Source organism: Vipera berus (genome assembly GCF_964194415.1).
Source record: "Vipera berus genome assembly, chromosome: 6".
Lineage (NCBI taxonomy): Eukaryota > Metazoa > Chordata > Lepidosauria > Squamata > Viperidae > Vipera > Vipera berus.
This window is the reverse complement of record NC_138208.1, coordinates 55,265,014-55,280,184: the sequence shown is the minus strand read 5'-3', so window position 1 is coordinate 55,280,184 and position 15,171 is coordinate 55,265,014. Positions and strand designations below refer to the sequence as shown.

General features: G+C 37.6%; 1 protein-coding gene across 2 annotated transcripts; it reads right to left on the bottom strand.

The window, feature by feature from the left end:
- Positions 1-1,935: 1,935 nt before the first annotated feature.
- Positions 1,936-13,843, bottom strand: METAP2 (methionyl aminopeptidase 2). 2 transcript variants are annotated; one of them, XM_081331711.1, is made up of 11 exons: positions 13,581-13,843; positions 12,523-12,630; positions 10,575-10,640; positions 8,883-8,985; positions 7,401-7,562; positions 6,746-6,927; positions 6,571-6,665; positions 6,379-6,475; positions 5,958-6,061; positions 5,065-5,180; positions 1,936-3,571 (listed from the first exon to the last, which is right to left on the bottom strand). In XM_081331711.1, exons 1-11 carry the CDS (start codon positions 13,741-13,743, stop codon positions 3,319-3,321), a joined length of 1,449 nt encoding a protein of 482 aa, XP_081187837.1. In that variant the 5' UTR covers positions 13,744-13,843; the 3' UTR covers positions 1,936-3,318. The 2 variants fall into 2 exon arrangements, with proteins under 2 accessions (XP_081187837.1, XP_081187838.1); XM_081331712.1 differs by having other exon boundaries at positions 12,523-12,627; positions 13,581-13,840.
- Between the last annotated feature and the right edge of the window lie 1,328 nt (positions 13,844-15,171).

Genomic DNA, 15,171 nt, shown 5'->3' with positions numbered 1-15,171 from the left:
GATACACAAGATTATCTGTAAATAAAATAATGTGAAAGAGGAACAGAACAGAAATAGAAAATATGAAAAAGGATTTAGTAAGAAATTAAAAGGACTGAGGAAAATCTCAATAGGAATAATACGATGAGCTTAAAAGACAAATTACAATACATCGGATTTCACTTCCACCCATGCTGAACTTATATTCTGTGACACAGATTTAATCTTTTAAAAGAAGCCCTAGTCCAGGGGTGTCAAACTGCCAGCCCACAGGCTGGACGCAATGTCAAAACAGTCCTGATTCGTTGCGCAACATCACGAGTTTGACATGTCTGCCCTAGTTAGTATCTGTCTGTACAATCAATTCAGGTAGTTCTTTTTAACTTGTGCTTTAACATTTAGGTTAGCATAAATTCTAGATGTAAAACCTTTTATTTCTTTTTATACGCTTGCCAAGAGTTTCACCTTTCTAAGCTTAAGTAATACAAGTAGTGACAATAGATATTTTAATCTCTAAGACCAGATTGGTTTCTCTGTTGAAAAAAGGGGAAAAAAAGCTGTGGTGTGAAGGAAAGGCTTCAGCTGTTATAAAAACCTAAAGTCAAAAATAGCACTTATTGTTTATACGTTTTTCAAAAAGTCTTAAATATAGTGCTGATTGTTCAGCTGTTTCCAGTTCTATTGTCTTTGCAATAATACATATAAATATTGAAACTTCTTCATTTGGAAACATAAGGTGAACACTGAACTCTGAGTGCAAATCTTGTAACAGATAAAAAGATAAAGGTAAAGGTTCCCTGTTCTGTACCAGCCTGCTACCGGCCCTGCAGCAAAAGCAGGAACAACCCCTTTATACAAACGGCAAGAGGCTGGAATAAAGCCTGCCAAATTTATTAACATAAAACAGAGCAAGACAAGACACCAACCATGAAACAGGAGCTATGAAACAGGAACTATCCAAGCGGTTGCTTTCAGCAAACCAGCCCTCCCACACATTCCCCTTAAATACAGTTCAGGGCGTGGCCTCTCTCTGCCTCCTTCCGAGGTGCCCCATTGCCTTCCTCTGTTTACTCCTGATTGACTGCCTGCTGCGTCGGGCATCCTTGAACAGGGCCAGCTGTGGGTCATCTTCATCCACGCTGTCAGGCTCACACAGCTGGGTCTCCGTCGTGACCAGGTGGGAGGGGCCCGGCTGAGGGCTCTGCGGAGCCTCAAGGCCATCATCAGCAAGCTCTTCAACACCCCCCTCCTCCTCCTCTGAGTCGTCCGACCCAACTGCCGAACCCACAGGCTGACCCTGAATCACAACATTCCCCCGCACATGCGTGCTAGTCGTTTCCAAACTGCCAACCTTCTGATCGGCAAGCTCAGCGTCCTAACCCACTGAGCCACCGTGTCCATATGGTAACAGATACTTCATTCTAAATTCCTACTACATTTCTCTTATTCTGGTATCCTCTTGTTTCTATTTTTCTTTCTCCTTTTCCCCTAGGAATTATACTTGATTTCTCATCAGTTCTCCCCAAGGTTTGTGAAACTTTTTGCAGTACAATAAGCCACATCCCAGCAGCCTCCTGATGACAACTTGCTTGCAGTCTTTTACATGTATACTTTTTCTAACACAAATAATAAGAGCTCAATGTTTAAAATATTCTTTTAGTGTCTACAAAAACATGGAAAGTTATTAAAACTGAAGTATCCTTTCTGGCTTCTTAAGAATTCAGCATCATGTATTTTTAATTGCAATAACCAAAAATATTGCTTGGCAAAGCTATAATATATTTTAGCAGCTTCAAAATGCCCAAATTAAACAGTACTGCAAGTAAGAAATCTCTTAAATAGTTCATATAATACTTTAATAAGCCCTGCAATTACTACACAGTAGCTTCACCAACATATTTAACAATTTTAACCTTTGGATCAACTGTTAAATGTTCTATTAATCATATATGCAAACATTATAAGTTGATTTAATATTCCTGGTTTGAACAGAACAAAAAGCATTATGCTTCAAACTTTTTATATGTTAAGAACAGAATGATCCTGTGTGATTTTGATTCGCTTCAACCATACTGCATAGGAGATGAACTACTTGTATCAAGCCTTTATAAGTAAAAATTCCTAATAAATTAAAAAATATAGAAGCTCACACTGTAGTTAGTATAAATAGCCTGATATAGAACAGGAATATGAACACTAGCTAGTGTTTATCATACAGGAATGGCAGAGAATAAATGTACTAGCCTATTTCAGTGGTAGCCTCCAGAATTCACCAAATAGATCCCACACTTGAAATTTGAGAGGGTTTTAATAAGCAATACAATAAGCAACACTGTACTATTTTAATAAGCAATACAGTGCTAAAAAATGGCCTTCGAGTTTGATTCTAGGTGACTTCAAGGATACATCATTGCAATTCTCTATATTGCACACCACTGCAGTTTTCTAAAAATACTATAGAAGTATTTACACTGGTTTTTTAAAAAATTCCAAGTCTAAGCCTTGGATTTACCATATGTTGCCCCTTCAGTGCTGCTTAATTAATTTTGCAACCAGGTCAAGCAGCTGCAAAATTCGCTCAAATTCTATGCCAGCCCATCATGATTCACCATTTTTTTCTCTTAAAGCCCTTGTAAGGTTTAAAAAGTATAGCATTTCACTGCAAGAAAAATGGCCAGTCCTAGCCCACTCTATTATATAAAGCATATCAGAAAGAAAACCCAATAAATTCAAAGCAAAATAAGGAAGCAAAATAAACATGTACACAATGTAATTGAAAACTAAATCATGCTTTGTATTTGCTTGCTGTGCTTACACTGGAAACTTTTTCTTAACAGCAGGTGGGTTAGTGGGAGAGACTTTCCAGTGTGTTAACTGCCTTGGATTGTGACACTAAAACTATTTGAATTTGTGATTTATTGATTTATTTACAAAATGCATTCCAGGCAGTTTAAAAGGCAACAGCAAAGACAGCTTAGGTGCAGAAATTATTTATGATCATTCAAAGCATTCAAGTAAGAGTGTGGTAATATAAATACCTGAAAAGCATTTTTTCAGAATTATTTCAAACAATATGTATAACCCATTCCAAACTAAAAATAACACTCTGTAGCATATTTCTCACCAAAGAAAAATATAGAAGTAATCTGAAATATTCTAGAAGCCCCAGTAGCTGGTTTTTTTTTCTTAGTTACATTAGAGAACTTGCCTTTGATTAAATTCTTTTCTTCGGACCATGGAAAGTTATCACATTGAGTTGACTGTTAAAACAGACTGCAAATTTATTCTGTTATAACATGTTCCAACAGAGTACATAAGTGAGGTAATGGCTTTGAAATTTCAATAGTCATCTCCTCTGCTGACAACTTCTTTGCACATTGGACGCAATAATATGGTGTGCTCAAACTGTGCTGTGTATGAGCCTTTAATATCGCACAGAGGAGGATATGGGTCCACTATACCCAAGTCACATAGGTTCTTCAGTGCCATTAGGTATTTACTTTCTCCCAGACGATCTAACCATCTACGGCAAAAGGCAAGAGTACCAAAATTTTCATTGATAACGTTCAGCAAGTGTTTTGCTCTTGGAAGCCTAAAAGAAAGAGAATAATAAATGCATAAGTTTAATAAAGCAGGTATTAATGAAAATTGAAATAATTATACAGAATCAGATCAGACATTCAACATGATCAGCTCCTCTGGGCAGCTTATTAGTACATGGCTTTCAATAACAGGGATAGAGAGTAATCTATTTTAAAAAAATGAAAGAAATGAGAGCGAAAGTAGAATGAATGAAAAAAAATGTCCCAGTAGAATAAAAATAGATGTAATGAAAGACATAAAACATGCTTGGAATAATTAAAATAATTGATTTACAGAATCATGTGGAACTACACAAATGGGAAGTTATGAACAAGGATGCTTAGGGGAATGATAAGGATGTCTACGGATAAGAACAATCATATAAGGAATCCTGCAAAAATTAAGATGAGAAATTATGTAGAGGTGGTTTGCTTTTAGAGTGACTGGGCAAATTCTTTGTATGTGAAAACTTGCTTGACAACTAGAAATACTGGAAATACCAATACTGTTCACTTATACAAAGGGAAAGGTAGTAAGAGTGGATGCAAAAGCTACAAGATTAGCCTGTTAAAACTGCCTGGAAAAGTGTTTTACAGGATCGTGATCAAAGAACATGATAATGAGCAAATTTAAGAAGTGCAGTGCAGCTTTATTTGGTTTATTGGCTTTATTTCCTTTCAGGAAAACATCTATTAATCATTGTGAATTTTCATTCTTTAGTGATCGCACACATTCCTTATGATTGGGGATGGGTTCTTTTCAATAACCATTCAATCCTTAATATGCAATCACTGAAATCGATATTGCCCACAACATGAATAGTCTTTACACTTCACACGTGTTTTTACCAGCGTTTTATTACTATGAGCTGTCAGGTCAAGCATAATAAAAATGCAAGCAAATAAATAACTGAAGTCATTTGTGGTAACTTGAAGGAACAAAATTAGGATACCAATTTATTTGAAGTGCAGATATTACACTGATATACCAATTTCTAATTTGTCCAAATCTAATTTTTCCTCTTGCTTTATCCATCAATAGATCCAAACCCCAAAATGGTAACATGCCACATGAACTCACCATTTTCAGAGCTAGAAAGGCCTAAACCATGCCAAAGAAGCTAAGTGTAACTTTGAAATATGACCTCCAAATTCATCTTCAAGGATTGCTTATACCATATTTTTTTTTGCTTATCCTATGAACTTTTCATTTGGCAGAGATGCCTGCTTCTAATATGCCAATAAAGCACTTTTTGGTGATAGTTCACCTACTTTTTATTACTCATTTGAAAGTGCATTGTTATGTTGTATATTAGTAAAGACATTCCCATCTGCTCAGAGAAATAAACAACTTCTATTTTTGTATGTATCACAAGAGAACTATGTTTCATATAAGCACTACGTTCTTACCACCATTTTCAAGTTTTGAATTTGATGGTATCTTTTCCCCCCCAAATATAAGCAGAGTTACATTTTCATATAATGCAGTAAAATCAGCACTAACCTTATTGGCACATGTCCAACATCAAAGTTCTTCATATAATGAGAACATTCCATATCATCGTGAACAACCCCCTTTCCTGTGCTACCAAAGGTTTCTATAGCATAAACTTCTCCCTCCTATTAAAAAACAAACATAGGTTTATAGAGTATATAATATCTTCAAAATTATTTATCTGAGCTGGGCTACCCCCTCCAAAATCAATCTAGCCATAATCCTGTTTACACATAACATATGCCATTTTTTTATCAAGAAGAAACTTAAATCATTTTATTCCCCATGTCAGGAAGAGTGGCTGAATTAACTAATAAGTTAATTCATAGTTTGTTTCGCATTATCTAAATCTCATTCGTTTTAAATACTGTATACAGCTATAAGATTTAGATTCTATGGAATTCTAATTTAGCATTATGGCTCTACTATGGCTCTACTCTATCTATTTTTAAAAAAGCTATTGTTTAACTATAGTAGAATTTCTGAAAATTGTACATATTATCTGCAAAACAGTACATGTGCAAAATACACTTTAGAGTCAACATATTTACTTCCTGCAAATTAGCAGTTTTCAAAGTGAATGCATATTTTTGTTCTAATATTTTACAAAGTTCCTAATGGAGCAATCCATTCAGTGGTGACAGATCTTTTCTTGTGAAGACCATAGGGACCCTTTTTATTCAATGATTACATGAAGCTACCAGTGAAGACTATCCATCAGCAAAATGGCAAGCATCAATACACTGTACTAATATGGTGTTGTATATTTGATTTTTAACACACCTCATGACATCTTAAACTCTTAATTTTGATGAGCAAAACATTTAGTGGAAGTTCAAAGCATTGAAATCAATGGGACCTCCAAGTAAGCATGAGTAGGATCAGATTGTATCTATACTTACTTCCATTCTTGTTGCTTCTCCTCCTTTCACAATGGGCACAGTTTTGCCTGCGTGTATCCTGTATGGCCCAATAGAGTGTCCATTCAGATTCCGAATAGGTTTCACTACATAAAATGTAAAATACGAAGATAAATATATGTATGTAATTAAGAGGACAGTGTAAAATATCACAGGAAATGTGAGATTTAATGGACACTGCGCCTTTTCATAAGCTTTGGCTGATTTACATATATATATAAACTAGACAAATTACACTTTCTGAAATAAACAATTTTAAAAACTCAGTATTCAGAATTTAGAAGACTATATTGATGTTTAAAAATCAACTTCAAAATATTTTTTATTGTAGAAATAATATATAGATAAGCAAACTTCAGTTTTCATCAGGATAACCGTATATATTAGCTGGAAAATAAATCACCTTGATAGGTTTTGCCGTCAATTTCAACTTCATAAGATTCCATGACTTCCTGGATAGCCTCACCAACATCACAAAGGCGAACATCTATCCCAGCACACTGTTCATATACAAGAGGAAATGAAAATTATTTTTATCTTCAGTTTTACAGTATATGGATAAGGACAGAACTGTACTATTTCTCAAAGAGTATACCTTTATTCCAGTATTAGTTGCATCTTTTACAGCTTGTAAGAGCCTGTCATATTTTGGATTGAATGTGACAGTAAAAGCACAGTCAATTATACGACCTGAAATTAGATACAAAGGAAATAAAGTAATTTGCCTTCAATTAAATTATATAATTATACTTTAAGAAAGAGGAACTCACCACTAATATGTGTTCCAAAATCTATCTTGCAGATGTCATCATATTGCAATACAGTTGGGTCTCCAGCATTGGGGGTATAGTGGGCTGCACAATTATTCAGAGAGCACCCCGTGGGAAATGCAAGCCCAGCATTTAAGCCATTTTCTCGTATCAATTTCCGTGAACAATCTTCTAGTTTTTCACTGAAAAGCAAACACCTATATTGCATAAAAGGGTTTGTTTCCATATATTTACTTACCTTTATAGAAGCCATGTTTCAGTTGTTTCTAGTAGTCCATTATTTCTAGGCATACCATTGACGTTATACAGTACTGTATAAAGACTAATATTTTCTGTTTCAGAAGTATAAATGCTATGCAAGCTTTGATGTGGTATGCAAACCTATAGATATTTCATAGTATTTTAAATAGTTTTGCATAATACTGGGAAACTACTGATAACCTTATAACTCTAGATATAATTATTCAAAACAAATGAACCGTTTTTAATGCTTTACAGAATCATTATGCCAAGCTTCTGCATTCATCAAGGCTTGTACACCAACAAATAATTAAAAGTTAAACCCACCAAAAATGTCAGCTACTATGCCATCTATCTTTACATTAAAATGTTACACTATTTTTTAAAAATGTTACTATATTTTTATTATTATTACCAAATTTCGATCATTGTCATTCCAGGCTTGATCCAGCTCATAACATATTTCCTCACTTGTCTATGGGCTTCAGCAGCTTCTCTGAAATCATTCCAGATCTCTTCATTTGCTTGATCTAGTGCTCTCTTTTCATCACTTGTAGTCCTCCAAGCAGCAGTTCTCCTTTAATATTGAAAAGTCAGATATTTGTCACCATAAAGTGAAATACAAACCAAGTATCAGATGAATTTCAATTTGGGGTGGGAGGGTGCAGAGGGGGATAGCGGAATTCACTAATATGTAACATTTCAAAATACTAATTTTCATCCAACTCAAAATTGACATTAACACTTTTTGACATATGACTACAAAAAATGCCTAAAGTTTCTTTAAGCTGTTAAGTAATTAGAGTTATCTCTTTAAACATGAAAATACTGTATTTACATTATGACTGGGTTTACAGAACATGCTGAATCATGGTTTATTGACTATATCATGACTAGGCTATATTCACATAGGCCAAGCCATGTATTTATAGTTCTTGGACTCATAAACAAGTTATGTACTATCCAACAAACTATGCTTTGCATAGTATGTGAACCCTGTTTATTTATACAAGAAAAAATATTGGAATCAAATCTTGGAAGTTTTACATGTATAAAGGAAGAATTTGAAGAATTCTATGAAGTCTACCAACTCTGACTCTGAGAATGTAATAATCAGCTACATAGCTCTGACAAATTATCTGCTGAGATAAAAATAGATTTTTGGGTTCCAGCACACATTATTCCTAATTATCAGCCATACACTGCAATGACCATATTCCATTTTCTCATATTTGGAAGGCAAATAATACATTTGGATTCTGCCTTTACTATTTTTATAAATAACTTAAGGCTGCGAACATACCTACTTTTCAGCAACTAATTTTTAAAATATGATGCTGGTTATCATCCACAAAGCCTTTCATAGCATAGGATCTGTTTACTTGAGAGACCACTTGTCTTTGGTTGGTTCCATCTGTCAGTTAGATTGGGAGAATAGGTATATTCCTGCTCCCATCAATTAAGCAGTATCACCTTTTTGGATCTAGGAAGTGCTCTCTCTGTTTCGGTGACTATCCTCTAGATTGAATCTCTTCAGACATGTGGATGGTTCCCAGTCTGTAGATGCTCAGGACACTATTAAAGACCTGGCCATTTTCTCAATCTTTGGGGTGGTGCAAAACGTAAGGCCCTGTGGATAGGTTTTCTTTGGTTATACATTTTTTGAGGCCAATATTGATACACACATGCATACATACATGCTGCTGCCATTATTAGAAACACTTTGATATACCACAGATCATACAATTGCATGCCAAACCTATTCCTTGCCCAGATATATTATAAAGTGCAAAATAAAATATTTGAAGTATAGATGAATTTTTGAAAGTAATATCTTATGAATTAAATTATCACTATCTTGAACCCTACGCTGAAAAAGACAAATCAAGATACATACCCATCTTGTGTTGCTGGATACTCGCATTCCTCACCTTTTGGAAATATCCCACTGGGAAACAAATCACATATTGGAATAGATGGTGGATCTGTCTGCAGCTTTGCTGTTGGCAGAAAGAGACTTTGAGTCTGTCTCAGAATAAAAAAAATCATTGTCAACAAATACTTCTTTTTAAAATAATCCTTGCTTATTGTCTGAGTTTTAGTCAAAAACACAATACATATTAAATAAACAATTCAGAATTGTTCAGAATTCCCCCCCCCCAAAGTTTTTCTTGGCCAATTTTAGATAAACTGCTAGTCTTATGGATACCATGTGAGTTTCTTTACAACCATATTAACATATATTTCACATGCCTCTAGGATAGAATCGATACAGCTCATAAAGCATTAAGAATATCTTTTGTTAAAAATAAAATAGTGTATGTCTGTGTATTCATGTATGTACACAGAGACACTACAGTTCCTTAGGTTTTAATCCGTTTAGTCTTACATTTGTATTTCACAGAGAAAAACTGGCTTATCTTTGTAAAGATCATTGTTTGGAGAACACTTTTCCACAACATACCTGCATGCTGCATAATGCCATAGAGGTAGAACTCATTCAATAACAGTAATCTGGACAAGAGACTCCATCACTAAGTGAATGTCTATGGAGATTCTCAGTCATCCAGGTCCTGGTTGTCCCAAAGGTGCTTTTTCAAAAGGCAACTGGACTTTGTTTTGCTTGAAAATGTTTCACTTCTTATCCAAGAGGTTTCTTCCGTTGTAACTGAATGGTGTAGAATGGAAAGATTTCTGCAAGGAATATAAATCCTTCCATCTTCCACCATTTAGTCAGAACTGAAGAAGCTTCTTGGATGAGAAGCAAAATGTCTTCAAGCAAAACAAAGAAAGTCCAGTTACCTTTTGAAAAAACACCTTTGGGACAACACTAAGTGAAGTCACAAAGTGTGATATCACATGACCACACTGATCTATGACGGTAGTTGCAGCAGGCGAATCCCACAGTTGAAGCACTGAATAGTCACATGATCAGCATTTTTAACTTCCTCTTGGCTTCTGATTGACTTGCTTGCCAAAGTGAAGGTCGCAAATGGAAATCATGTGACGGTGGGACCATGCAACCACGTGATAGTGGGACCATGTGAACTGGTGGCCAAGCACACGAATTGTAATCAAGTGACCACAGGATGCTGCAACAATTACAACTACTAGAAACAATTGTAAATCCCCTCTTTCAGTACCTTCATAACTTTAAATGGTTACTGAATGAGGACTACCTGTAGTCATTTTCTATCTATACATAAACTCATTTTATAAATATTTTAAAGCATTTATTAGATCCTTTGCCTCACTGATAGTCTTTTGCTGCTAAAATTTTAAAGAAACAATTTATTACTTGATAGTACGTTTAATTTCAGAATCCAAATTTGTGCAAGCATCCATAGAAGATGAAATCAAGATATTAAATTGTCTTCATACTACAGTTTAATCAAGATGGAAGATCAGCTTTTTTTCACCAATCAACAAGGCAAATCCAATACGTAAGAATGTTGCTCAAGAGCTTGCCAATGCTATAAGGCAACCAACTAAGCAATGAACCATTGCTTTTATTCAGAATATGGTAGTATTTCATGGACATTTCATGGAAGACAAATAGAATATTGACCAATATTTAACCAACACCTACGTCCTTTCTTTTTCTTCTTTTTCTTCTTTTTCTTTCCTGCTGCATTGTCACCATCTCCTTCACCATCTACACAAAACAAATAAAATATTAAATATTGAAAAAGTCATGTCAATGTTATATCACAAATACTGCTGATATTGTGCACTAGATCACACACAATCATAGTTTATTTTATTTATATCCTAGCTTTCTTTGAACTAACTCAAAAAAGGCACACCGAGTTCCCAATTCCCATTTTTTCCCATAAGAACAAGGATTAGTAAATTTTGATTAATTTTGCCCATTTTAACCTTTGTTTCGTTCCTATATTTTTTATCATTTCTTTGAAAGTTGTGTAAATGTGGTTTATGCTCACGTCTACCCATGGCTGATTTGGCTAAATGCCAAGCTTCCAGAAATTCCCTAGCATTTTTAGATTTGGCTTAGTTTAAGATTAGACACAGACATCATCTCCAGCAGCCAATGCTCCAATAAGCAAGGATCAACACCAGAAAAACAATCAAGCAGAAAACAATGTTCTAAACAAGGAGGAACTACCAAGAAGGAAACCACATTCTGAACAAAATTGGCAGAACAAGATACTGCACATATAAACAGCAAATCCCAGCCAATTGCACTGATTATGTTACCTAGTTTATTTACTTATTTATTCATTGCACTGCTATACTACCCATCTCTCCTAAACAGTGGCGTAGCGTGGGTTTTCAGCACCTGGGGCAATTTGCGCCCCCTAACCCGGTGACGTCATGGCACCGCCGAAAAGACGCGCCCCGCAGCGGCGTAGACTTTCCAAGAAGAGTCGCGCGCATGCGGGATGCTTCCGGGTCCCTCTCGAGGGCGGCTGGGCGGGGCTCCGACCTGCAAGAGCCGCTGCATTCAAGCTCGCACGTGAGCCCCGCTAAATAAAGCCACGCATGCGCACGAAGCTAGGCCAGCCGGCTGGCGGGTCCGTCTTCGCTCGGCCAAGCCTGCCGGGGCGCCTGCGGGGCGCTTGCGGTTGGCCTGAGCCTGGGCGGAGAGTTGGGCGCTTCTATTTATTTTATTCAGTTTATGTGGCCGCCCATCTCACCTGCCGGACTCGTTTCGCTTTGCAAGAAAGAGCAGCTCGAGAGCGGAGCCAAGCTGACTCTGTGCAGCCCTTGGGGCTCCCTGAGCAGCTCAGTGCGAGCGCGCCCCCCCCAGATGTTGCGCCCGGTGCGGCCCGCCCCCCCTGCACCCCCCACGCTACGCCACTGCTCCTAAATGACTCTGGGCAGCTAGTTGAATAATGAAATATGTGCAAACAACCAAGTTCAGGCAGCACAAAGAACTCCATAAAATAACATTAACTATGTGTATGCAAGCTTACTGTGGATACCACTGTATTTGTATCAATGAAACTATTTAAATTTACATGTCATCCACTTTTTCAGATAGTGTTTACATTGTACTTTAAACTAGTTAACAAATTAATTGTTGTGCACCACCCACAGTCATTGGTAGCATGTAGGTTTCATATATTATTGATATGCCCCATGTATCAGGCTGAAAACAAATGTGATATGTATATTAGTCTTTTTTCTAATTATATATGCTATAATATTATATATATTACATACATAGTTTTTTAATCAAAGAGCAGATACCACAATTTATATGCCCTAAGCCAAAACATGGCTTGTTTGCTTTTGAAACTCTTCTATCAACCTACAAGGTGTGTAAATCAGGGTTAGTGTGACACATGGACCTATTTATTTTTGGCATTTCTAACCTACTGTAATCTAAAGATCTTTGGCAACTTATTATTTAATCAGTAAACATATTTAAATATCCCATGGCTAAATACTATATGAGCCAAACCATTTTTACAATAATCTATATAAGTTTCAATATGAATTTCAATTCTCCATTCTCATTCTTTCTTATTTTAGAAATACTTCTAGCACAAAGTCACATAAATGATATTTACCTTCATCATCATCATCTTTTTCCTTTTCTTCCAGTGTTTGTTTATCTAATTGGTTTGCTACCTCATCAAGTGTTGCTTCTAACTCTCTTTCAGGCTCTTGTTGTCCTACTTGCAAAATAAACAGATAAATTAACACCAATGTCAAACTCCCACATATCAGTGATCTTATGTCTTTTTCTCAGGTCTATAATTCTTCACGATAAATTAAAAAAAAACTATACATTTTAGAAAGTTAGCTATAATTTCAAATCTATTCACTCTTAAGATACGTTTACACTTTCTAACTCCACAATCAGGTTATGTTCCTATATCTTATTTTTTCCAAACTATGACAATCAGGTTGGTGCCATTTTGCAATAGTTAATTTCTTTTATCCTTACTGCTCAACCTATTTAGACTTTCTCTCATCTATAAGGTCATCAGTTAAGTGACCTCTTTGAAAACATCATATTAAATAATGTATTTTGAACTCTTTTAACTTAAATACAATTCCTCCTCATCTCTGGAAAGACTATGCTTAATTTATTACCTTTAAATATATCTGTCACTGCAGTTCACAAACCCTGTTTCTTTACCGAGCAGCAGAAAGATGCCATTTAAGACAAGATTTCTTATGCAAGAAATCCTCCTTAATACCACGCACTAAATTTAACTTTCATATATTATAGTAGCCCACCATTAATAACGCAATGACTTTTATCTTCCCCGCCACCACTTTCTGAAAACATTTTCTAAATTCTCTAACAGCAGCGGGTACGGCACCGGGGAATAACGAACAAGGGAGATCGTCCGGTATCATCCAAACGCCTTTCCATGGGAACCAAGGGCTGGCTCCTGGCCAGCCATGCCCACTGTTGCTGCGCTCGAATCCAAACTTGATACGGGCAACACCTTCGTTCCCTTCTCACGCTTTCCAGTACTCAGATCCCCTATTCAGGCGACTAGTCGCTTGCTTTCGGAAAAAGTTGCTTCCTCGGCCACTCCCAACCTTTCCCTACCCCGTCGCGGCCGGGCCTCCCCAGCCTAGCTTGCCTTGCCCGGCCCAGGTCCGCTCGTACCGACTGCGCCTGCTTTGCTTTTCTTTTTCTTCTTGCGTTTCTTCTTGGCGTTTTCATCGGCGGCAGGCCCACCGGCGCTTTCTCTTTCCTCGGGCTCCAAAAGCAGCTCTCCGTTCAGGTGTTTCTCCTCCACGGGGATGGCCTCTTGCTCCACGCCCGCCATGTTGAGCGCTCGCCGACGTTCCCAAGACTGCCACTAAACAGAGGCAGAGAAGGGGGAGGACTTCAGAAAGGGCTGCCGCTCGTACTCCAGCCACTCTATGGTTCAGGAACTGAGGCACGCCGGGAAAGCGGCGAGAAGGCGGCGAGAAGGAAAGGGGCGGTTGTACGCACGTGCGTCTGGAAGGTGCCGCGAGGCTGGAGATGCGAACTTCTCTGTGGCTGTTCGTGGGAATGTAATTGTCGGTTGTATAGATTTACTAGGGCTCCGGCTTTCCCACTAAACTCTGATATGGTTCTGTTTTTTACAGATTTATCTTGCAGAGAAAGAAGACGACGAGTGATTAAAGCCAACTACAGTTGGAAATAAGCCCCACTGAACTCAATGAAACTAGTTTCCAGTTCCGCTGATTCCAGCAGCGGAATCACGAGGCCAATTACTGTAGCATACGGTTTCCTACTCTGTGTGCTTCATCCAGTAGCCAGATGAAAACTCATGAAAACTTTGAATCTTGTGTGCTTAAAGGTTTACGATTACAACCTAGAAGGGGAAAAAAAGAGATTTGGACAATTCAAAGAGATTTTCTTTGATGTAGTTATCTACAGAGCCAGTTTGGTGTAGCACTTACCAAGCTAGAAGTAAGGAGTTTCTAGTTTCCTAGAAGTAAGGAGTTTCTAGTTTCCTAGAAGTAAGGAGTTTCTAGTTTCCTGTCTTAGACACAAAGTCACTGGGGTGATCTTGGGATAGTCACCTCTCAGCCTTAGGAAGGAGGCGCTGGTACAGAATACAGCCTCCTGAACAGTTGTTGAGATCTCAAGAGTGGATACACTGCTGTTCCATGAACTACACTGGTTGCCAGTTTGCTTTGGTTCCAACTGAAGGTGTAGGCCGCAGAGGTCTTCAAACTCGGCCCTTTTATGACTCATGGACTTCAACTCCCAGAATTTCTCAGCCAGGCATGCTGGCTGAGGAATTCTGGGAGTTGAAGTCCATGAGTCATAAAAGGGCCGAGTTTGAAGACCCCTGGGTAGGTTATTGCCTTTAAAGCCCTCTGTGACAGCAGCCCCCAACCTTTTGGGTACCAGGGACTGGTTCCATAGAGAGGTTTTTCCACGGACTGGAGAAGGTATGATTACGCATACTGCCTGCATCCCATGAATGGGGCTTTGCTTGTTTTGTGGCCCGGTTTCTGGCATGTCAGGGCTTGGTGCCGATCTACGGCCCAGGGATTGGGGGCCCCATCTCTATGACATGGGTCCATGTTATCTGCGGAAATATCTCACTCCAATGGGATTAGCCCCTTCCCCATCCATGACAATAGAAGAGGCATGCTGAGGATCCTGTTGGTCAAGGAATTTCAGCTGGCAGAGTCCAAGAGAACTTTCTACTATGGCACCCATCCTCTGGAACATCATGCCTCCTAAAATGAGA

Excerpts from the sequence above, each read along its gene's own strand:
- METAP2 (XM_081331711.1), bottom strand. The coding sequence starts at position 13,743 with ATGGCGGGCGTGGAGCAAGAGGCCATCCCCGTGGAGGAGAAACACCTG. Across the intron at positions 7,563-8,882 it reads TATCCAGCAACACAAGATGG|GAGAACTGCTGCTTGGAGGA; the intron begins GTATGTATCTTG and ends TCAATATTAAAG. Across the intron at positions 6,666-6,745 it reads TTTTGGAACACATATTAGTG|GTCGTATAATTGACTGTGCT; the intron begins GTGAGTTCCTCT and ends ATCTAATTTCAG.